General features: G+C 44.9%; 1 protein-coding gene across 2 annotated transcripts in view; it reads right to left on the bottom strand.

The window, feature by feature from the left end:
• Positions 1–1,479: 1,479 nt before the first annotated feature.
• The window catches only part of MATCAP2 (microtubule associated tyrosine carboxypeptidase 2), a 169,649-nt gene continuing 146,284 nt past the window's right edge, over positions 1,480–24,844 (bottom strand). For both annotated transcript variants that reach the window (XM_063922507.1, XM_063922508.1), the window contains 4 exons: positions 18,062–18,194; positions 14,216–14,521; positions 3,614–3,711; positions 1,480–1,925 (listed from right to left, as the gene is read on the bottom strand). In XM_063922507.1, the coding sequence (XP_063778577.1) occupies positions 1,764–1,925; positions 3,614–3,711; positions 14,216–14,521; positions 18,062–18,194 (699 nt within the window). In that variant the 3' untranslated portion in view covers positions 1,480–1,763. The remainder of the gene's footprint in view (positions 1,926–3,613; positions 3,712–14,215; positions 14,522–18,061; positions 18,195–24,844) is intronic.

Here is a 24,844-nt window from a genome sequence, read left to right on the forward strand (position 1 = left end):
GTTTTGAGAACCGAGTAAAACCGAGTAAAACCGAATCCGCTCATCTCTACTCAAAACACCAAAAGTGAGCTACTTTCAGCTCAAAATCGCCCAGTGTGTATGGGCCTTTAGTCTATAAGGCTTTATACATCATCAGATTTTCACTTGTAACATATGTGGCACTTTAACCAGGAGAAATCACTCAACATTTAAGAGAAAAGAAAAATTGTGTTCTTCTCCTCAGGTCTCCAAAGCTATGGAACCTCTGCTAATGATAAACCAGGTCCCAAAAATTCTTCACCTATATTAGCAAGCTCCATATCCCTTAAATATGTTTGGCCTGTTCAACACCTGGCTTAACCCTACACCACATAACTATTTCTTCTACTCATGACCCCACAGTTAATAGTTATGTATAAACATGGTTATAGAATGGAGTCACTTAATATACTGGGCCTGATACAGAAGGTATCCGGCTGATAGGCCGACAGTCAATAGGTTGTCACCAAATGGTCGAAAGGTCGAAATTCTTAAATGGTCGACATGACATTGATCGACACATGAAAAAGGTTGACAAGTTTATTTGAAATGTTTTTATTTTTTCAGCTTTTTCATGCTTTAACATCCATGTGAATTATGATTGGGAATAGTAACATGTGCCGACCACAGCGGTAGCGGAGTGAGGCACCTTGCCCAAAGCATTGTGAGGGGACGTGGTACCCAAATTGGGGCTCCACAAAACTTATGTCGACCATTTGGTTTTGCCCTAGACATTGTCAACCATTTGACAGTCAACCCATTGACTCATAACTGATTCAGATGGGCAATGTTATAGGTACTATGCATGTGTCCCGATGGTTACCACATGAACATGCAGAGGAGGGAGTGTTAATTTTAATGGGCAAAATAGTAGAAAATATAATACAGAGAAGAAAGACTGCCCACACAAATAGACCATTTGTATAACTATTACACAGGTAATAAGTAACCACTTTTTTTCAAAACGAACAATGCCCAATTCAGTATTAGGTAACATGGCTCTATGATAAAAATATAATACCTGGGGTGACGTAGACTTAAGTGTACCTAAGGAAGGTGGGGTAGCTACCATCCAGGATTTCAAAATAACTTTCCTAGCAACTGTCAAAGTACTGTAATAGAAAGAAACGGCAAAAATTCCCTGCATGTTCGACCCAATTCCTAATTTCCAAAATTGCAACAGGGCATTATTGCAAGGGGGTCACGCCGAAGATTTAAACCTATGACAGAAGAAATAAACGACAATACTTTGTTCCAGAATTTTCCAATTGTACGGCTCTTCCAGGACTGTTAAAAGAAACTTGCCTTCAGGTGTTTACACTGAAGACACTCTTCAGACTTGCTCGCAATCATGTATCTCCGCTGCCCCTGCTCCCATGCATACCACCACTTACTCCTAACTTCCCTGGACTATTTAGCAACAAAAAAAATTAAAACATAAAAAAAATTTCTGAGTGTGAATTTTTTCCCAACAGCATAGTTTATTTTTTAAGGTTTATTATACTCTGCTCAGCAAGTTCCACAGCAGAACTAACAAAATACAGACAACAAATATTTGATATGATTTGTGTTTAATTCTTAATGGGTTTTTTTAATATGTAATATAGATTCTATTCTATTATTGAATTATTGCAATATTCATTTGAATGTGCTACCTAAAATAAAGATAAATTAAAAGAAAAAACAGGATTGCAATTTGTTCTCTTTCTTGGCCTGCAGTGTAGAGAATAGTAACTCTGTACAGTTCACACTATTAGCATTCTCAGCTCTTCATCTGTCAGTCCATTCACCTCCATGATCTTTTTCAGATATTCCATGTATCGACCTCTATCTTTGAGGAACTGAGGAATTCGGGCATTGTGAAGAACGGCAAGGTCCTTCAAACGATCTATATCCTCATAAGAAACCTTCCAGAAGAATCACAGAATTTGTATTATTAGATAAACACAATCCATCAGGTGAAGTGAATCTGCTGTAGGATTCTTACCACTACCATTTACCACACCTCTAAAACATTTTCTCGATTAGAAATGTAAAAAAAAAAAAACATTTTACAAACATTCATATTGCTGAATGTCATTAAGTCCCCACTACAACTAATGTTTCTCTACTTTACTTTATATATTTTTATTGTATATTTTAACACATGTACTGGGAATAAATACCTACTGTACATGGACGAAAACTGAAGCACAGAATGAAGACAAATTTTATAACATTAAGTAGAAAAATAAACATTCATGCATAATGTTATTAGCACACAATAGATAAAGTATATACCCATAGGAAGGTAAGTTCTAAAGCAAGACATGTAGTTCTTTTCTGCAGCCATTTACTTGGTAACTCCCATGGGCCTATCTATAATGAGTGCAGACTGCACATACTGCCCCCTTTGCCGATACAGTACCTGTCTGCCGGTGCCACAGAAATCAATGGGAAAATAGCATGGCTGCCATTTTCCCAAAGATCTGCAGATGTGCAGTAGAACGATCAATGGAGAAATGTTGTGGACGCAATCAGAGGTGGATTTAGACCTCATGGGGCCCTAAGCAAGACACCAAATTGGGGGGTGCGGTTTTATATACCAGCAGACGGGATGCCGGCTGTCAGTATACAGACAGCGGCATCCCGCCTGCCGGTACACCGGCAGCGAGTCCCCTCGCAGACTCACCATGCCATGTGCTTGCCACAGGTTCCATTCCCACTCGGTTGGTGGCGTGGACCCACCAATTACAGGGGGGGGGAGGGGTGTTAGTATGTGTCGAAATTCCGACTGTCTGTAAAATGTCAGATGTAGTGATTCCGGCATCGGTCTCATGAACGCCAGGATCCCAAACGCCAGCATTTTGAATACATCCCGATTTGGACATCTCTGCCTCAAACAATCCTCCGTGTGCCCCCTCCCCCCACTCCCTTTCCTGATTGTCGCAGGTTGGCAGGCCCCTTCCCAGTCAGTGTATGCTGGAAATCAGAAATGCCCTCCCGACTCCATGATTCAGTCCTGTCGTTGGGCCTTAAGCAGCTTCTTTGGTTGTGTAGTGGTAAATCCATTACTAGACGCAATGCTCTCTGAGATGTGTGGTGGACTCAGACCCAGTGCCAAAGTCTATTCGAAGCATACGCCAATGAGAGAGAAGAGGCAGCACAAAGACTGCACACGGGCCCATCTCTCTTAATCCGCCTCTGGTAGCTCCTCACGTACAATACATTGTGGGCAGACAATAACGCTCGCCTCCATACAGTATGGGGCCATCCTTTTAAAATAGCTGCCTTTCTCATTATACATAACCTCAACTGTACCTTTTTTTATGGTCTCTACCTGCCAAAAAGGGCTTTGTACTGATTTTTGACTCTCCAAATTTACATTGAAAGTATAGGAAAGGGGATGTGACCATGCCCCCTTTATCTGTGACCACGCCCCCTTTCCTAATTTGTACCAATTTTTATGTGTAATATGTTGGAGGGTATGCATTATAGCACATGAGCATTTTGTTACTTTCAAGTGATGTTTATATTTTAATTGAACATAATGATTATGAAGAATCTCTTTCCCATTATTTTCTTACTGAAAGACAAATAATGTCATAAAATATACCTTTCCCATGCATGTTAGCAGGCAGAAATCTATGGTTTCTCTGTGCCTTAGAATACGCAGAATCCCATCAAGGTATACTTGATCCTTACTGAAGCAACCTGGGAGGGTGAAAAGAAACATTAACATAAAATGACCTGATGCCACTATAAAACATGTTAGCACTTGTATATGTATTCATACTGCAGCAGTTGCTGAGTTTTATTTAACAGAAGAGAAAAAAAAATAAAAAAAGGCACATTTGCATGTGTACTGTATATGGCAGGGGAGTGGGATCAAACCTGTGTAATATCTATGCAAAGGTGTAGTAAATACATCTGGAGAATCAGAATGGCAGCCGTCTAGTTACACATTATAGTAGTGACTCCTAACAGATAAAGCTCGGGTTCTGTAGCTATATGAGAAGATACAAGACAGTACATAAGTGTTTAAGACTGGCGATAAATCCAGTGTATCGCTGTACAGAATTTTTTAGACCTCACCAACCTGTACAGTGGCAAACGCAAGATTTGCATGGGGGGGGTTTCCAGAACTGGGCGGAGCCAATCACGGGGGTGGGGATGAGGTGACCCAGTATATGCTAGGTCCGTAAAACTAGTGTGTCTGTGTGTATATATATATATATATATATATATATACATACACACATATATCTACACACATATATCTACACACACATATATATATATATATATATATATATACACACACACATACACACACACATACATATACACATATACATAGCATATTAAACATGCATACATATATATATATACATATATATATATATATGTACACACACATACAGTACACATATATATATACACACATGTATATATATATATATCATATGTGTGTGTGTGTTTATATGTATGTATGTATATATATACATGTGTATATATGTATGCACATGGATATATATGTACTATAATTAAAATAAAGTAAACTTTTATTGCACTTCCAAGTGCCACCAGGAAGACAGCAGGCTGCAGAGGACGCTAGACAGTCATTAATAATACTCATGCAGCTAAATAAATAAAAAATATTTTTTTTTTTTTTTTTTTAGTGGAGGGGGGTTTCTGGGTGCTCGGAAACCCCCCTGGGTGCGCCACTGCTGTAAAACCTTATTTGTCCAGTAGATACCCCAGTACACAGTACATGGATACACCATTTGATTAGTAATCAGACAAGCAATCATGATAAAGTGTTAGGATAATGATTTATTGATTAAGCTCATTCATAGCATCTATCAATGTATTGGAAATGAAGAGTGAGTCGAGGGGATGCAGTTAAATTTCTGTTGCTGGAATCCCGGCTGCTGACAATTTCTCCAGCTGGAATCCTGGCTCACAGGGGCAATTCCCACTCATGGGTGTCCACGAAGTGCAGCGAGTCCACAAAGGGGACTCTCTACGCTCGCCCCGCTTCTGGCATACTGACGGCCGGGATGCCGTTGTCTGTATACTGACAGCCAGCATCCCAACCGTCGGTATTACATACTGATCCCGAGTCGAGATACTGTGCAGACAAAAGTAGCTGACTACAAAACAATAAACCACATAGCTGTAGACCCTATGCCCTCCATAGGTATGTAAAATGGAAGTTCAAGATAATAGGAGGTCTAGGGCATTTCCATCTAAGGGGAACCACCTTAGCAGCATTAATAAAAAAATATTTAAATAATTATTAGATTTTGAGACTGAGCTTGAAGAGCTATAAAGCAGTGGTTCTCCTAGCCCTGGAATGCACTTACGGGGAGATGTACTGGAGCTTAAAGAGAGATAAAGTAGAGAAAGATAAAGTACCAACCAGCTCCTACCTGTCATTTTTCAAAAACAGCCTGTACAATGACAGATGCTGATTGGTTGGTAGTTTATCTCTCAAAGATTTGATACATCTACCCATTATTCTCTAGAATGCCAAAAATGTGTCATTTTAGAGCAACTCCACAACAGTAACACATGGATGGGAATACATGAAGCATGATTACATTTGCAGAATTGATCAGAAAAAAGAAAAAATATTTTACTAAGAATATGTGGACATCCATTACACATGGAAAGTTGAGTCCCATTTACTGAAATGCTTTTGGGGAACCGATAAGAAAATTAGACCTACATCTCTAACCCATCCTACTATACACACTATAAAGGGGGTACACACGGAGCGATTTTTACTTAATTTCTAAGCAATCTGACTAGATTGCTTAGAAATTAAGCACACATTACTCCGTGTGTAGGGGTGCCGGCACCAGTGATGTGCAGTCCCGCGCATCGCTATTGCTGGCTCTAGATTTGGCATGCATGCATGCTAAATCTAGTCAGGTCGCTCACTTCACCACTGTGTGAAGTGAGCAACCCCCCTTCCGCTCAGCACACATCGCGCTGATTGCTGAGCGTTGGGAGAGATATGTGCTGAGCGTTCTGTGATAGATCACTCAGCACACATCTCTACGCTTGTACCCCCTTTATTAGCACCACAATCTCACTTGTAAACAATCTAATTATAGAAATGTTCTTTAAAGAGTGCAATATTCAATTAGTGTAAACATTTTCGACATGACGGAAAGACACCACTTTCCGCTGATAATCGGTACTTTACTATTCAATTTAAGTTCCGGTTTACCACCCTGTTGAAAACTCAGAAATGTCAAAAAACACTTGGATGAGCAGAATCTCAGCTCATCCATGTGTTTTCGACCCCGCAACGGTCGAAAACGGGTACGATTTCGACCATTAATTTTCGCCAAAGAGAGGACGAAAATGAATGGTCGGATCAGCGGGGAAACAGGCCGCAATAGAATAGTGAGGTGTCGGATCCTCAGTGTCAGAGAGGATCCGACACTAATTGAATATACCCCTATGGGGGAATGTAATAGGGTGTGTGAATGAGGAAGTGAGAGATTTTGTGAGTTCTCTTGTTTTGTGTTTTTAAAAGTGGCAATCATTTATGTGGCAAAACCAAGTTGATTTTGCCATGTAAATGATTGCCACTTTAAAAAAAAAAAAAAAAAGAAAGAAGGAAAACTCTCACAAAATCTCTCACTTCCTTATTCACACACCTTATTACATTCCCCCATAGTCTTTAAAGGACATTTCTATAATTAGATTGTTTACAAGTGAGATTGTGGTGCTTATTAGAGTTGCACACAAGTCGCCTGCTAGTGAGGTTGCAATGCATGCATGGAAATAATCATCCATGTGCAGAGTTAAAGCATCTACAGCAGGCATTCCCAACCGCGGTCCAACATTGCAGGTTTTAGTGATATCCATGCTTCAGCACAGATGGTTAAAATAAGAATTTACTTACCGATAATTCTATTTCTCGTAGTCCGTAGTGGATGCTGGGAACTCCGTAAGGACCATGGGGAATAGCGGCTCCGCAGGAGACTGGGCACAAAAGTAAAAGCTTTAGGACTACCTGGTGTGCACTGGCTCCTCCCCCTCTGACCCTCCTCCAAGCCTCAGTTAGGATACTGTGCCCGGACGAGCGTACACAATAAGGAAGGATTTTGAATCCCGGGTAAGACTCATACCAGCCACACCAATCACACCGTACAACCTGTGATCTGAACCCAGTTAACAGCATGATAACAGAGGAGCCTCTGAAAAGATGGCTCACAACAATAATAACCCGATTTTTGTAACAATAACTATGTACAAGTATTGCAGACAATCCGCACTTGGGATGGGCGCCCAGCATCCACTACGGACTACGAGAAATAGAATTATCGGTAAGTAAATTCTTATTTTCTCTGACGTCCTAGTGGATGCTGGGAACTCCGTAAGGACCATGGGGATTATACCAAAGCTCCCAAACGGGCGGGAGAGTGCGGATGACTCTGCAGCACCGAATGAGAGAACTCCAGGTCCTCCTCAGCCAGGGTATCAAATTTGTAGAATTTAGCAAACGTGTTTGCCCCTGACCAAGTAGCTGCTCGGCAAAGTTGTAAAGCCGAGACCCCTCGGGCAGCCGCCCAAGATGAGCCCACCTTCCTTGTGGAATGGGCTTTTACAGATTTTGGCTGTGGCAGGCCTGCCACAGAATGTGCAAGCTGAATTGTACTACAAATCCAACGAGCAATAGTCTGCTTAGAAGCAGGAGCACCCAGCTTGTTGGGTGCATACAGGATAAACAGCGAGTCAGATTTTCTGACTCCAGCCGTCCTGGAAACATATATTTTCAGGGCCCTGACTACGTCCAGCAACTTGGAGTCCTCCAAGTCCCTAGTAGCCGCAGGTACCACAATAGGCTGGTTCAAGTGAAACGCTGAAACCACCTTAGGGAGAAATTGAGGACGAGTCCTCAATTCTGCCCTGTCCGTATGAAAAATTAGGTAAGGGCTTTTATAGGATAAAGCCGCCAATTCTGAGACACGCCTGGCTGAAGCCAGGGCTAACAGCATTACCACTTTCCATGTGAGATATTTTAAGTCCACAGTGGAGAGTGGTTCAAACCAATGTGATTTTAGGAACCCCAAAACTACATTGAGATCCCAAGGTGCCACTGGAGGCACAAAAGGAGGCTGTATATGCAGTACCCCCTTGACAAATGTCTGAACTTCAGGAACTGAAGCCAGTTCTTTCTGGAAGAAAATCGACAGGGCCGAAATTTGAACCTTAATGGACCCTAATTTCAGGCCCACAGACAGTCCTGTTTGCAGGAAATGCAGGAAACGACCCAGTTGAAATTCCTCTGTAGGGGCCTTCCTGGCCTCGCACCACGCAACATATTTACGCCAAATACGGTGATAATGTTGTACGGTTACATCCTTCCTGGCTTTGATCAGGGTAGGGATGACTTCATCCGGAATGCCTTTTTCCTTCAGGATCCGGCGTTCAACCGCCATGCCGTCAAACGCAGCCGCGGTAAGTCTTGGAACAGACAAGGTCCCTGCTGGAGCAGATCCCTTCTTAGAGGTAGAGGCCACGGGTCCTCTGTGAGCATCTCTTGAAGTTCCGGGTACCAAGTCCTTTTTGGCCAATCCGGAGCCACGAGTATAGTCCTTACTCCTCTCCTTCTTATGATTCTCAGTACCTTGGGTATGAGAGGCAGAGGAGGGAACACATACACTGACTGGTACACCCACGGTGTTACCAGAGCGTCCACAGCTATTGCCTGAGGGTCCCTTGACCTGGCGCAATACCTGTCTAGTTTTTTGTTGAGGCGGGACGCCATCATGTCCACCTTTGGTTTTTCCCAACGGTTCACAATCATGTGGAAGACTTCTGGGTGAAGTCCCCACTCCCCCGGGTGGAGGTCGTGTCTGCTGAGGAAGTCTGCTTCCCAGTTGTCCACTCCCGGAATGAACACTGCTGACAGTGCTATCACATGATTTTCCGCCCAGCGAAGAATCCTTGCAACCTCTGTCATTGCCCTCCTGCTTCTTGTGCCGCCCTGTCTGTTTACGTGGGCGACTGCCGTGATGTTGTCCGACTGGATCAGCACCGGCTGACCTTGAAGCAGAGGTCTTGCTAGGCTTAGAGCATTGTAGATGGCCCTTAGCTCCAGGATATTTATGTGAAGTGATGTCTCCAGGCTTGACCACAAGCCCTGGCAATTTCTTCCCTGTGTGACTGCTCCCCAGCCTCTCAGGCTGGCATCCGTGGTCACCAGGACCCAGTCCTGAATGCCGAATCTGCGGCCCTCTAGAAGATGAGCACTCTGCAACCACCACAGGAGAGACACCCTTGTCCTTGGTGACAAGATTATCCGCTGATGCATCTGAAGATGCGACCCGGACCATTTGTCTAGAAGATCCCACTGGAAGCTTCTTGCATGGAATCTGCCGAATGGGATTGCTTCGTAAGAAGCCACCATCTTTCCCAGGACCCTTGTGCATTGATGCACTGAGACTTGGCCTGGTTTTAGGAGATTTCTGACTAGTTCGGATAACTCCCTGGCTTTCTCCTCCGGGAGAAACACCTTTTTCTGGACTGTGTCCAGGATCATCCCTAGGAATAGAAGTCGTGTCGTCGGGATCAGCTGCGATTTTGGAATATTGAGAATCCAACCGTGCTGGCGCAGCACTATCTGAGATAGTGCTACTCCGACTTCCAACTGTTCCCTGGATCTTGCCCTTATCAGGAGATCGTCCAAGTAAGGGATAACTAAAACTCCCTTTCTTCGAAGGAGTATCATCATTTCGGCCATTACCTTGGTAAATACCCGGGTTCCGTGGACAATCCAAACGGCAGCGTCTGAAACTGATAGTGACAGTTCTGTACCACAAACCTGAGGTACCCTTGGTGAGAAGGGTAAATTGGGACATGTAGGTAAGCATCTTTGATGTCCAGAGACACCATATAGTCCCCTTCTTCCAGGTTTGCAATCACTGCTCTGAGTGACTCCATCTTGAATTTGAACCTTTGTATGTAAGTGTTCAAGGATTTTAGGTTTAAAATTGGTCTCACCGAACCGTCCGGCTTCGGTACCACAAATAGTGTGGAATAGTACCCCTTTCCCTGTTGTAGGAGGGGTACCTTGATTATCACCTGCTGGGAATACAGCTTGTGAATGGCTTCCAATACTGCCTCCCTGTCTGAGGGAGACGTTGGTAAAGCAGACTTTAGAAAACGGCGAGGGGGAGACGTCTCGAATTCCAATTTGTACCCCTGAGATACCACCTGAAGGATCCAGGGATCCACTTGCGAGTGGGCCCACTGCGCACTGAATTTCTTGAGACAGGCCCCCACCGTGCCTGAGTCCGCTTGTAAAGCCCCAGCGTCATGCTGAGGACTTTGCGGAGGCGGGAGAGGGCTTTTGTTCCTGGGAACTGGCTGTTTGTTGCAGCCTTTTTCCTCTCCCTCTGCCACGGGGCAGAAATGAGGCGCCTTTTGCCCGCTTGCCCTTATGGGGCCGAAAGGACTGCGCCTGATAATACGGAGTCTTCTTAGGTTGAGAAGCTACCTATGGTAAAAATGTGGATTTTCCAGCAGTTGCCGTGGCTACCAGGTCTGATAGACCTACCCCAAATAACTCCTCCCCCTTATAAGGCAATACTTCCATGTGCCTTTTAGAATCCGCATCACCTGACCACTGCCGCGTCCATAAACCTCTTCTTGCAGAAATGGACAGCGCGCTAACTCTTGATGCCAGTCGGCAAATATCCCTCTGTGCATCACGCATATATAGAAATGCATCCTTCAAATGCTCTATAGTCAGTAATATACTGTCCCTATCTAGGGTATCAATATTTTCAGTCAGGGAATCCGACCACGCCAGGCCCGCACTGCACATCCAGGCTGAGGCGATTGCTGGTCGCAGTATAACACCCGTGTGAGAGTATATACATTTTAAGATATTCTCCAGCTTTCTATCGGCAGGTTCCTTTAGGGCGGCCGTATCAGGAGAGGGTAGTGCTACCTGTTTAGACAAGCGTGTGAGCGCTTTATCCACCCTAGGGGGTGTTTCCCAACGTGCCCTATCCTCTGGCGGGAAAGGGTACGATGCCAATAACCTTTTAGGAATTATCAGTTTTTTATCGGGGGAAACCCACGCCTCATCACACACTTCATTTAATTCCTCGGACACAGGAAAAACTACAGGCAGTTTTTTCTCACCAAACATAATACCCTTTTTAGTGGTACTTGTATTATCAGAGATATGCAATACATTTTTCATTGCTTCAATCATGTAACGTGTGGCCCTAGTGGAAGTCACGTTTGTCTCCTCATCGTCGACACTGGAGTCAGTATCCGTGTCTGTGTCTGCCATTTGAGGTAACGGGCGTTTTAAAGCCCCTGATGGCGTTTGAGACCCCTGGACAGGCACAAGCTGAGTAGCCGGCTGTCTCATGTCGTCAACTGTCTGTCGTAAAGAGCTGACACTGTCACGCAATTCCTTCCATAAGCTCATCCACTCAGGTGTCGACTCCCTAGGGGGTGACAACTGTATAATAGGCAATTGCTCCGCCTCCATCTCATTTTCCTCCTCAAACATGTCGACACAATCGTACCGACACACCGCACACACACAGGGAATGCTCTGATAGAGGACAGGACCCCACTAGCCCTTTGGGGAGACAGAGGGAGAGTATGCCAGCACACACCAGAGCGCTATATATACACAGGAATACCACTATAAAATGTGCTTTTCCCTTTATAGCTGCTGTTAGTATAAAAACTGCGCCAAATTAGTGCCCCCCCTCTCTTTTTTACCCTTTTCTGTAGTGCAGGACTGCAGGGGAGAGTCAGGGAGACGTCCTTCCAGCGGAGCTGTGATGGAAAATGGCGCCCGTGTGCTGAGGAGATAGGCTCCGCCCCCTTCTCGGCGGCCTTTTCTCCCGCTTTTTTGGTGAGTTCTGGCAGGGGTTAAAATACATCCATATAGCCCTGGGGGTTATATGTGGTGTATTTATGCCAGCCAAGGTGTTTTACATTGCTGCTCAGGGCGCCCCCCCCTAGCGCCCTGCACCCTCAGTGACCGGAGTGTGAAGTGTGCCTGAGTAACAATGGCGCACAGCTGCAGTGCTGTGCGCTACCTTGTTGAAGACTGATGTCTTCTGCCGCCGATTTTTCCGGACCTTTTCTTGCTTCTGGCTCTGTAAGGGGGCCGGCGGCGCGGCTCTGGGACCGAGCTCCGAGGCTGGGCCTGTGTTCGGTCCCTCTGGAGCTAATGGTGTCCAGTAGCCTAAGAAGCCCAATCCACTCTGCACGCAGGTGAGTTCGCTTCTTCTCCCCTTAGTCCCTCGATGCAGTGAGCCTGTTGCCAGCAGGTCTCACTGAAAATAAAAAACCTAAAACTAAACTTTTACTAAGAAGCTCAGGAGAGCCCCTAGTGTGCACCCTTCTCGGCCGGGCACAAAAAGCTAACTGAGGCTTGGAGGAGGGTCATAGGGGGAGGAGCCAGTGCACACCAGGTAGTCCTAAAGCTTTTACTTTTGTGCCCAGTCTCCAGCGGAGCCGCTATTCCCCATGGTCCTTACGGAGTTCCCAGCATCCACTAGGACGTCAGAGAAATTAAAATAACTGAGGAACTAATTAAGTCACCTGTGTTGAAGCCTGGATATCACTAAAACCAGGACTGTTAGTGTGCCTTGAGGACCGAGGTTGGGAAACACTGATCTACAGAATGCAGCCACACTGTCCCCATGTAGTCAACATCACTATCAGCCTGCATTTGCCCCATCCCTTTTCCTGGGGTAGGAGAGTATACAGATCTTTGCATATAATAAACTTGCTTATCCTACAATCCACAACATTTCCCAAGAACACTCATCCTACACACAAATGCCTCATTGCCGCCCAGTTACTCCTGTTCAGCTGCAAGTGGAGATGTTAAGGGCCCTACACATTGGCCAATCCGCCGCCGACCCGGCGGCGGAGGGGCAGTGACGGGGGGAGTGAAGTTTCTTCACTCCCCCCGTCACCCGGCTGCATTGAAGTGCAGGCAAATATGGACGAGATCGTCCATATTGGCCTGCATGTACAGCCGACGGGGCACCAGCGATGAACGAGCGTGGGGCTGCGCATCGTTCATCGCTGGAGCCTCCACACTCAAAGATATGAACGGTATCTCATTAATTTATGAACGAGATCGTTCATATCTTTGACTGATGTTGGCCAGTGTGTAGGGCCTATTACTGATATGCACTAAGGGGCTAATTTAGTATGGATCGTAGATGTGCGAAAAATCGCACATCTACAATCCATTACTCTGACATGCAGGGGAACGCCCAGCACAAGGAAAGTCCGCCCCGCATGCGGGCCCTGCCCTCCTGTACACATGCGAAAGCATCGCATGGCGGTGATGCTTTCGCATGTTTAGGGTAGCCCTCTGCCTACACAGCCTAGCTGCGAAAGCAGTCAGCTACTCGTCATGTTTTGGGTCGCATCGGCCGTGTGTGCATGCAGCCGCCACGGCCCGGCCCGCAAACGATCCGGACATGCCTGCATTGTCCGGACTGCGCTCCCCCAATGCCGCGGTGATGCCCCTTTAACGCTGAGTCTACGCCCCCTCCCACCCCACGAACGCCGTTGCTTGTCAATCAGGCAGAAGCGTTCGCACAAGTTAGATGCTGTTGCATCTCACTGTGTGCACACGTGCAGTGTGGCTGCTGCGTGCGTGCACACTTCACAGGGCTGCAGCAGTGTTCCATGCTGAATTAGGCCCTAAGTCACGTGTAGTTGCTAATAGCTCTGTATGTCCAGCCTCGGTGCATGCACATTATGAAATATAGCACGATTCCTTCGCAAAGTAAAGTTTTTAACAAATCCCTTCCCCAAATCCTCATTGAAACAGTTCCTGACCTATCACTTTATTTTTACTGCATTCTATAGGCTATAACTCTTTGACCATATGTCATGATGATGATATGATTAGTCACCCTGAAATAAATGGTTTTAATAAGTGAACTGTATATATGTATATAATATAGAAAAAAATAATTGTATAATCTACCTTTTTTAGTGACAATTGCCAATTTTAAGTATGTTAAAAAAGTGGTATGGTTTCATACTTAATTTGGGTGTATGGATAATGCTTGGGGTAGGTTATGATCTAGGATTTGGTTACTCAGGTTAGAAATAACTGTAGACATTGATGAAACATTTTTCCTTCTTCGCTCACAATGTGTTTATAGATGACAATGTTTGCATTTACCTGGCTGGGACGTGTCAGTACAGCCTCTCTTTGCTCGTACACAGTAATCCCACCTTGTATTTGGGTCTTTGACAAACTGACCCACATTCTGGAACAGTTCACTGAATGACATGTTGCTGGCTTGGTAGACAGTGTAATATAGAAGTGCGGCTCTCCACAACAAAGGGTCTTTGCGAAACAAAACACTGTGTATGCTGGCCAGGCCTTCTTCTGTTGGGTTGACTGGTTTTAGGCCATATTTTTTACGCCCATTGCTGTTATTCCATGGCTGTTGGTTATTGTTCATTCCACGAAAATAATGCGTTCCTGCATTCATACAAGAAATACTGCTTTATAAATAATCTCTAAAATGGAAACTAACTTGGTACAAGAATAAAATTCACAAGTATATATGTAAATGTTCTCATAACTAATTCAGAATACTATGGCACAGATATAAATATTATATACAAACACAGATTTACACAACATTCATGAAACAAATGGATTAGGGCTATTCATACATAATAGAATAAAACAGTATGTGATGACAGCTCCCACACTCCTTATGGGACAACACCCCTGGTATGTTCTAGGTAGTTTGTGTTCATGAAAATAAAAATGTGTAACGCGCTCTATATTTACACCAGAGATATGAATATAAGTGTAAGCTCCTAAAAAATATATTTCTTTACATAGTGAGTTGTCAATACATATACACTGCTCAAAAAAATGTACAATGTAACTCCAAGTCAATCACACTTCTGTGAAATCAAACTGTCCACTTAGGAAGCAACACTGATTGACAATCAATTTCACATGCTGTTGTGCAAATGGAATAGACAACAGGTTGAGATTATAGACAATTAGCAAGACACCCCCAATAAAGAAGTTGTTCTGCAGGTGGAGACCACAGACCACTTCTCAGCTCCTATGCTTTCTGGCTGATGTTTTGGTCACTTTTGAAAGCTGGCGGTGCTTTCACTCTAGTGGTAGCATGAGACGGAGTCTACAACCCACACAAGTGGCTCAGGTAGTGCAGCTCATCCAGGATGGCACATCAATGCGAGCTGTGGCAAGAAGGTTTGCTGTGTCTGTCAGCGTAGTGTCCAGAGCATATAGGCACTACCAGGAGACAGGCCAGTACATCAGGAGACGTGGAGGAGGCCGTAGGAGGGCAACAACCCAGCAGCAGGACCGCTACCTTCGCCTTTGTGCAAGGAGGAACAGGAGGAGCACTGCCAGAGCCCTGCAAAATGACCTCCAGCAAGCCACAAATGTGCATGTGTCTACTCAAACGATCAGAAACAGACTCCATGAGGGTGGTGTGAGGGCCCGATGTCCACAGGTGTGGGTTGTGCTTACAGCCCAACACTATGCAGGAGGTTTGGCATTTGCCAGAGAACACCAAGATTGGCAAATTCGCCACTGGCGCCCTGTGCTCTTCACAGATGAAAGCAGGACTCACAGAGCACATGTGACAGACGTGACAGAGTCTGGAGACGCCAAGGAGAATGTTCTGCTGCCTGCAACATCCTCCAGCATGACCGGTTTGGCAATGGGTCAGTAATGGTGTGGGGTGGCATTTCTTTGGGGGGCCGCATAGCCCTCCATGTGCTCGCCAGAGGTTGCCTGACTGCCATTGGGTACCGAGATGAAATCCTCAGACCCCTTGTGAGACCATATGCTGGTGCGGTTGGCCCTGGGTTCCTCCTAATGCAAGACAATGCTAGACCTCATGTGGCTGGAGTGTGTCAGCAGTTCCTGCAAGACGAAGGCATTGATGCTATGGACTGGCCCGCCCATTCCCCAGACCTGAATCCAATTGAGCACATCTGGGACATTATGTCTCGCTCCATCCACCAACGCCACGTTGCACCACAGACTGTCCAGGAGTTGGCGGATGCTTTAGTCCAGGTCTGGGAGGAGATCCCTCAGGAGACCATCCGCCACCTCATCAGGAGCATGCCCAGGCATTGTAGGGAGGTCATACAGGCACGTGGAGGCCACACACACTACTGAGCCTCATTTTGACTTGTTTTAAGGACATTACATCAAAGTTGGATCAGCCTGTAGTGTGTTTTTCCACTTCCAGACCTCCATGGGTTAATACATTTGATTTCCATTGATCATTTTTGTGTGATTTTGTTGTCAGCACATTCAACTATGTAAAGAACAAAGTATTTAATAAGAATATTTCATTCATTCAGACCTAGGATGTGTTGTTTAAGTGTTCCCTTTATTTTTTTGAGCAGTGTATTTAGGAAGTGGTCATGTAACAGAAATATATTAATTTATCAGTGAAGATAAATTGGTTGGGAAAAATTTACATTTTTGTAACTTCTTCTACAGTCAGGACTGTCCTGACGCTAGGGTCATGGCGGCGACTTCAACCCTGTGGATGTATACTACTAGATAAAGCTCCTCCTGTCCTGAGTCCACTATGAATGTGTTGTACTGGCAACACATTCACTGGTTTAAATTTTCCCACCAGTTTAACAATCCCTGGTACCGTCTCATCTATCTGATCATGCACTCATTTGTCCCTATCTCACATTGACTACATCCTGCAGCCTAACCCTCCCCGGTAGTGCCGAAACCTAACCCCCCTTCCCACAGCCCAAAGCTGATCCCCCTTAAACCTAACGCCCCCTTCCTGCAGCCTAAATCTAAACCCCCCCCCCCCACCTTACCTCTCCAGCATCCCGGCAGTCACTCGTTTGGGATCCCGACGCCAGTTTTGTGATCCCATTCGGGATTCCGATACCGGCATTCTGAACAGTGTTGGGATTTCGGTGTCTGTATTTCGACTGCCAGGATCCTGACTGGATCCCACTGGGATTCCCCAGTCTTGTTTTGTGTGCTACCATAGGGGGTGATGCAGGGCCATATATTAAAGGAGAAGAATGAGGTATATACAGTACATATTATCTTTTCATCTTGTATGCACATGGAGTTATTCCTTAATGTATTTAATAGATCTAACCTCTACCCGCTACAATTTTTTTTAAATGGGCCTTTCTCCCATAGCTTTCCTAGATGTAATGAAGCGGAAGCTGATGTTTCACTCCCTCTGGGGCTGTCCTATAGTCAGGATTCACATTGTTTAAGAAAGTTGTTCTTCATATTCAGAATGAATTGAGTGGAATTTACAGTATGTTGTCCGGGAAGATTTGGGTTAGAATTTTTTTGAGATAAAAGAAATTTACATTGTGACACTTCCTCCATAGATCATAACCCAAATTCACAAGTGCTTTTCCAACACATTTGGTATGAGTTAAGGATTAAAGGGGGAATTCAATTAACTTTCCCCAGCATGCAAGAGGGTGAGTCGCCGTTGTGACAGCATGTAAATGCCAGCAATGGCATAGGAGCTCACCCTTGGACTTGCACTGGGCTCAAAATTTTTACTTGTAGCCCTATGAAGTTGCAAACAAAAATCTGTGACCTCAGCTGTATATAGCCACAGTTACTTGCGGGGGGGTGGGGGGGGGGTATAGAGCGGACTTGTGCAATAGGACTCCCAGGTTTAGGACCCAGGAGTTCTTCTGTGCATGCGCTGAGTATGGATTTAATTGGATCCCTCTAAGGGGGAAATACAGAGGAAAGCCCATAGGCTTCTATAGGGTAATGCTATCTAAAGATGGTGTTGCCTACAGCACTGCATTCTGGTGCATATGCGGTAAGCATCCCAACCTCTGAAAATTGCATTTTCCTAGGTTTGACTACAAATTATGCTTTGAAGCATCCTGTCTACAGTGCGTTATCCAACTATTGCCCCTTGTCAAGAAATCAGAAGGAATTATTTGTAAAGTGGTTATGCTGGAAATAAAACACTAGAGAATGGAAATTAGTAGAGTACCATACCTATTTCATGTCTAAGCATCCCTTCAAGCCACTGTTCTCGTGCAGTGGAAATATTGATGGTCATTGTGGGTCGGCCATTCACCACAGTCATAGAGGCACGTGAAAGTAAATCATCTGTAAGGTGAACAACAATCTGAAACATGGAAAACAACACATATGTGTCAGGCATAAAAGGTTGGTACAGCTGCAGATCCAACTTTTTAAAGCACAACAGAAATTGTAAATTAAAAACTGTTGGTATATTGATTTTATAAAAATTTGGGGAACACAAACCATTGTGCAATAACGCAAAAAAATGGGACATGAACGATTTCAAAATACTGAAAAGCAACCTTTTCAAATTAAGATTTCACAAAAAAAAAAAAAAAAGATTGTTAGCTCATACACATACTGTATATACTGTACAGTATATAAAGATGTGTCCTCATACATCTTTGCTGCAGTCACGCCAAACAGACCCTCTTGGCACGCCAGCTCCACTTTTCTCTCCTAACTTGACCTTCTCTTCTCCCCAGTACACCCTCCAACTTTTCATGACTCCTCTTGTAAATATGAATGTATGTAATTGTAAGCCCTAATGGACAGTGCACTCCCTCCTCATGTTTGCTCCTATCATTATACTTGCTACCAGTGCTACTTGTTTCTGAATCCTATTTAGTGACTCTGATACTACATGATTGCCCAGGTCTGTACTGAAGGGTGTACACCAGGGTCCTGCTGCCCAGGGCCCCTCTTCCTGTTCACCTCTTGCTTGTTGTGTGATGTCATGCCATCACATGGGTGAGTGGGGTGGGTTGGCACAGGGTGCCTTTGAGCCCTTCGTTGGGTACAATCTTACCGAGTGCTGAACTGCCTTCCCCTCTCTCTGTGACTCACCTCTGTTTACCCACAGTTACCCAATCCTCTCCCCTTGTCATGTCTTACCTAGCTTGTCAGTTTATTGCTTTATTTTGTCCCTAAGTTGCGTCATCTAACGGTTACTGTACCTATAATATGTCATTTTTTACTGGAACTTTGTATATTTCCTGAACGGTGCTGCAGTTACAGTTACTAAGATCACAATAATTACAATAATAGTACCAAGCATATTGAGTGAGAGGGCTTGCACTCATGCATTAATCATCAATTTTCCAAAAAAGGCTCAGAATTTGTCTTTTTTTATGAGTGAATTAGGTGAAGAACATGTATTTAAAGTTATCTAAAAGGTTTTTAATGTAAAAATAATAAAAAGATTTTTGTGTGTACCCCCCTGCGTACACAGGGGGAGCTTGATTTACACTACCCCAGTGGCTGCTATTGTCTGACCCCCAGTGTCTCCACTGCTGCCCACTCCTCGCTCTGCTATGTCGGCTGCGGCTGTGTGTAGGGCAGACAACACCAACTATTCTATGCTCCACCCTCCCTGTCTATGGTATGTTCAGACTGAATGACAGAAACTGGTTGGGCAGGGGTCTCACACTGACATGGCAGTGCCACAGCGATTGGAAGGGAGGCAGCAGGATTGCCATTACTTGTGGTACACAGTGGTCATCATAGCGCGTCCTGTGGAACCCACACACTTTTTATATATATATATATATATATATATATATATATAAAAGCAATAAATCGGCTGCACTCCTGGATTTAGTAAAAATATAAATGCTCAGTGTATTGAAAAATACAAGGTACACGTCTTGCCAAAGGGGCTATGGGCCCCGAAACTTTGGCTTTTAGTGATGATTTTTTAATACACTAAGCATTTATGTTTTTACTAAATCCGGGAGTGCCATTGATTTATTGCTTCTATTTCACCATTATCCACTGCGGAGGGCACCCCGGTCAACGTGTGTCTGCAGAGAGTGCCGGGCAGCCAGTTACACTATATATATATATATATATATAGAGATAGATAGATAGATAGATAGATAGATAGATAGATAGATAGATAGATAGATAGATAGATAGATAGATAGATAGATAGATAGATAGATACACAGCACACTCCTTTGCAATTACTAAACAAAGAATTGTGTACTTGGGGGAAACATTTAGGATCAGGGAAAACATTTGGGAACAAAATGTTGGGAGTGCAATATTTGCTTGAAAATAATTATGAACATAATTATGGAAAATTATATATTTTTTTTAAACTTGTCCATCTAATTTAGCTTTAGAATCCTAAAAATATAATATAAAGCTGTGTTTGCACAAGAACCAATGTAAAATTCAGACTAATAACCTATGGTACACACCAGGACACACTGGCGTTTCTATAATGGATGCAGTGTGTGCGGTGCACACGGGCCCCTGGGTCCAGGGGGGCCCACACCGTACACACTGCACCCATAGAATATACTTACCCCTCCGGAGTACCGCGATGGTGGCCCTGCTGTGCGGGCACAGATCACTCGGAAAATGGCCGCCGCGGCCATTTCCCAGTGATTTGCTCATGCGCACTGGAGGTGTCCCTGGGAACAAGGCATAGGCGCCATGTTCCCAGAGACCTGCGCATGTGCAGTAGACTCTGGCATTATGCCAGAGTCTACTGCTGCCGGAGATGAGGGGGCCCACGACGGAGGCTGCACGCGGGTCCCCTCCTCTCTTAAAACGCCCTTGCCAGGACAACACGGGTACGATATGTCATTTCCAGGCAAATCGGAACGCCATATCATCCGGATCATGCAGTGTGTACCCGCGAACAAGAGAACAAAAAGTGTTTAACGAGCACATAGCAAAATGCTAAAATGTATTGTTGAGGAAGCTACAGTTAGCAAGACCATTGCTGAACAAACATGCTATGACTCTTCAGAAACAATAGAGAGACCAGCGCTGGCTGTGCGGATATAAATAATCTGGACGGTTTGTTAAATTAAAAAATAAACAATTTATTTACCAATGAACATTCAAAAAAATTAGGATTTTAATACCTACCAGTAAATCCTTTTCTCTTAGTCCGTAGAGGATGCTGGGGACTCCAAAAGGACCATGGGGTATAGACAGGATCCGCAGGAGACATGGGCACTTTAAGACTTTAAATGGGTGTGAACTGACTCCTCCCTCTATGCCCCTCCTCCAGACTCCAGTTAGAGAACTGTGCCCAGGGAGACGGACATTTCGAGGAAAGAATTTATTGTTTAAACACGGTGAGCGTCATACCAGCTCACACCTCAAACATGCCGCAGAACGTGGCATTCAATAGAACACCAGCTGACGGCATGAAAAAACATACAGCAATATGCTGACCGAAAATGTAACACAACCTGTGTGTAAACACAACCAATAATAGCATACCGCATGACATGGCATGAATAACGTCAGCAACAGACTGACTGAAAAGAAACACAACATGAGTGTAACCATAACCAATAACTGCAGATACAGTACACACTGGGACGGGCGCCGAGCATCCTCTACGGACTAAGAGAAAAGGATTTACCGGTAGGTATTAAAATCCTATTTTCTCATACGTCCTAGAGGATGCTGGGGCTCCAAAAGGACCATGGGGTCAATACCAAAGCTCTAGAATGGGCGGGAGAGTGCGGATGACTCTGCAGCACCGATTGCCCAAACAAGAGGTCCTCATCAGCCAGGGTATCAAACTTGTAGAATATTTGCAAAATTGTTTGAACCCGACTAAGCAGCTGCTCTGCAAGGCCATAAAACCGAGACCCCTCGGGCAGCCGCTCAGGATGAGCCCACCTTCCTGGTCGAATGGGCCTTCACCGATTTCGGTAACGGCAATCCAGCTGTAAAACGAGCAAGCTTAATCATATTACAGATACAGCATGCAATAGTCTGCTTGGGAGCAGGAACCCCAATCTTGTTGGGAGCATATAGGATAAACAGATCCTCCGTTTTCCTGATCTGAGCCAATCTGGCAACACAAAATTAAAAAATTCAGACCACATCGAGATACTTCGATGTCGCCCAGGCGTCAGTAGCCACCGGCACCACAATAGGTTGGTTCAAGTGAAACCGATGAAACCGCTTTTGCCAGAAACTGCTGCCGAGTTCTCAACTCCGCTCTATGGCCCTCATTCCGAGTTGTTCGCTCGTTCTTTTTCATCGCATCGCAGTGAAAATCCGCTTAGTACGCATGCGCAAAGTTCGCACTGCGACTGCGCCAAGTAACTTTACTATGAAGAAAGTATTTTTACTCACGGCTTTTTCTTCGCTCCGGCGATCGTAATGTGATTGACAGGAAATGGGTGTTACTGGGCGGAAACACGGCGTTTCAGGGGCGTGTGGCTGAAAACGCTACCGTTTCCGGAAAAAACGCAGGAGTGGCCGGAGAAACGGTGGGAGTGCCTGGGCGAACGCTGGGTGTGTTTGTGACGTCAACCAGGAACGACAAGCACTGAACTGATCGCACAGGCAGAGTAAGTCTGGAGCTACTCTGAAACTGCTAAGTAGTTAGTAATCGCAATATTGCGAATACATCGGTCGCAATTTTAAGAAGCTAAGATTCACTCCCAGTAGGCGGCGGCTTAGCGTGTGTAACTCTGCTAAATTCGCCTTGCGACCGATCAACTCGGAATGAGGGCCTATCTTCCTGGAAGATTAAACAGGGCTCTTGTGAGACCAAGCCGCCAACTCAGACACCCGCCTTGCGGATGCCAAGGTCAACCACATGACCTCTTTCCAAGTGAGAAAATTTAACTCAACCATACTGAAAAGGTCAACCAAAGAAATTGCAGGAACTGCAACACCACGTAAAGATCCCAGGCGCCAAAGAGGCACAAAGGGAGGATGGATGTGTAAGACTCCTTTTATGAAAGTTTGAAACTCTGGAAAGGAGGCCAATTGTTTTTTGAAGAAAACCGATAAGGCTGAAATCTGAACCTTAATCGAGCCCAACCTAAGAACGCATCCACATGATCTTGCAAGAAAAGAATGGAGAAAACGATCCAACTGGAATTCTTCCATAGGAACCTTCTTGGATTCACACCAAGACACAAAATTTTCTCCAAATATGGTGGTAATGTTTTGATGTTACTTCTTTTCTGACTGAAGAAGAGTAGGGATGACTTCACTGGGAATACGCTTTTCGGGCTGGGATCCGACGTTCAGTTGTCAATGGAAACCGCGGAAAGTCTTGGACACACACGGCCTCTGCTATAACAGATCCTCTCGCAGAGGAAGAGGTCAGGGATCTCCTATGAGTAATTGCTGAAGATCTGGATACAAGCCCTCCTTGACCAGTTTGGAACAATGAGGATCACCTGAACCTTTGTTCTTCTTATAATCTTTAACATCTTTGGAAAGAGTGGAAGTGGAGGGAACACATAGACCGACCAAAACACCCACGGTGTCACTAGGGCGTCCACCACTATCGCTTGAGGGACCCCCGACCTGGGACAATATTTCTGAAGTTTCTTGTCGAGGCGAGACGCCATCTTGTCTATTTTCGGAATTCTCCAAAGACTTGTCACTTCTGTGAAAACCGCTTGCTGAAGACTCAACCCTCCTGAACGGAGAACGTGTCCGCTGAGGAAGTCTGCTTCCCAGTTGTCCACTCTTGGAACGAACATTGCTGATAGGGCGCGTAAATGTTTTCGTCGCCCAGCGGAAAATCTTTCTGGCTTCTGCCATTTCTTCTCCGGTTTTTGTCTGTAGAAAACCTTTATACACGGCCCTTAACTCTAGACCATTAATGAGGCGACAAGTATCCTAACATGACAATTGTCCTCGGTGAGAATTGCGCCGCTACCACAGGAGCGAGATACAGGTCTTGAAACCATGATTATCCCAGGTGGGAACCGGACCACTTATCCAACAGGTCCCGCTAAACACTCAGGCCTGCAACCTACCCACTGAATGGCCTCGTAGGCCGCAACCATCTTTTTCAGCAACTGAATGTATTGACGGATTGACACGGCTGCAGGTCCGCCAGACTCTGAATTCTCAGAGCTTCCTTTTTTTTTTTTTTTAGAAGCAAATAAACTCTCCTCAGTACTGCATCTAATAATATTGCTCAAGCCGATCACCGCATCGTTGGGACCAACAGGGATTCTGGCAAGTCCTGTTGCTGAAGAACTGTCAAGGAGAAACAACAATTTGCACCATTTGGCTTCTTGATCTCTCCGTAATTCGGAGAACGATCCAGTACAGAATAATTATGTATCCTTACTATCGAAGAAAACCCATCATACCGCCATTACCCTGGTGAAATGGTAACAACAATCCTGAATCGCAAACCTCAGGTAAGCCTAATGCGGAAGATACCGTAATTAGACCTCCTTACTCCACTTTCAAAGTGGAGAACCCTGCCATGAGAGATTCTCTCATGGAGTTTAAGTAGGAATATTGGGATTTGTCTGACTGAGCCGTCCGGCCTCGGGAGCACGAAAAAGCTCGAATAACAGCTTCTTCTCTTTTTTTTTTTAATGACCGGAACAGCAGGACAATGACCTGATCCTGACACAACTCTTGTATTGCGTCATACACTACCTCCCTGTCATGAGGAGGATCGGTAAGGTCGATTTGAAAAAATCAGTGAGGGGAATGTCTGGAACTCCCGTATGTCCCCCTAGGGACTCTATCCTTAACTCACTGGTCCATGTCCTTTCCAGGACTGACTGAAGAGTTTTAGACGTGGACCCATCGGTATGGGCCCCCGCAAGATAAATCCAACGTCCCGCGGTGGACGTGGCAGAAAACAATGGATGATTTCTACTCCTGTGAACCGGAAAAGGCAGCTGACCTCTTACCTTTTTTACCTTCCTTTACCTGTAAAGAAAGGGGAATCCTTATCTATTCGGTCGAAATGACTGCATTCTTCAACAACGCGTCACCAACCGT

This window comes from Pseudophryne corroboree, chromosome 5, assembly GCF_028390025.1.
Source record: "Pseudophryne corroboree isolate aPseCor3 chromosome 5, aPseCor3.hap2, whole genome shotgun sequence".
Lineage (NCBI taxonomy): Eukaryota > Metazoa > Chordata > Amphibia > Anura > Myobatrachidae > Pseudophryne > Pseudophryne corroboree.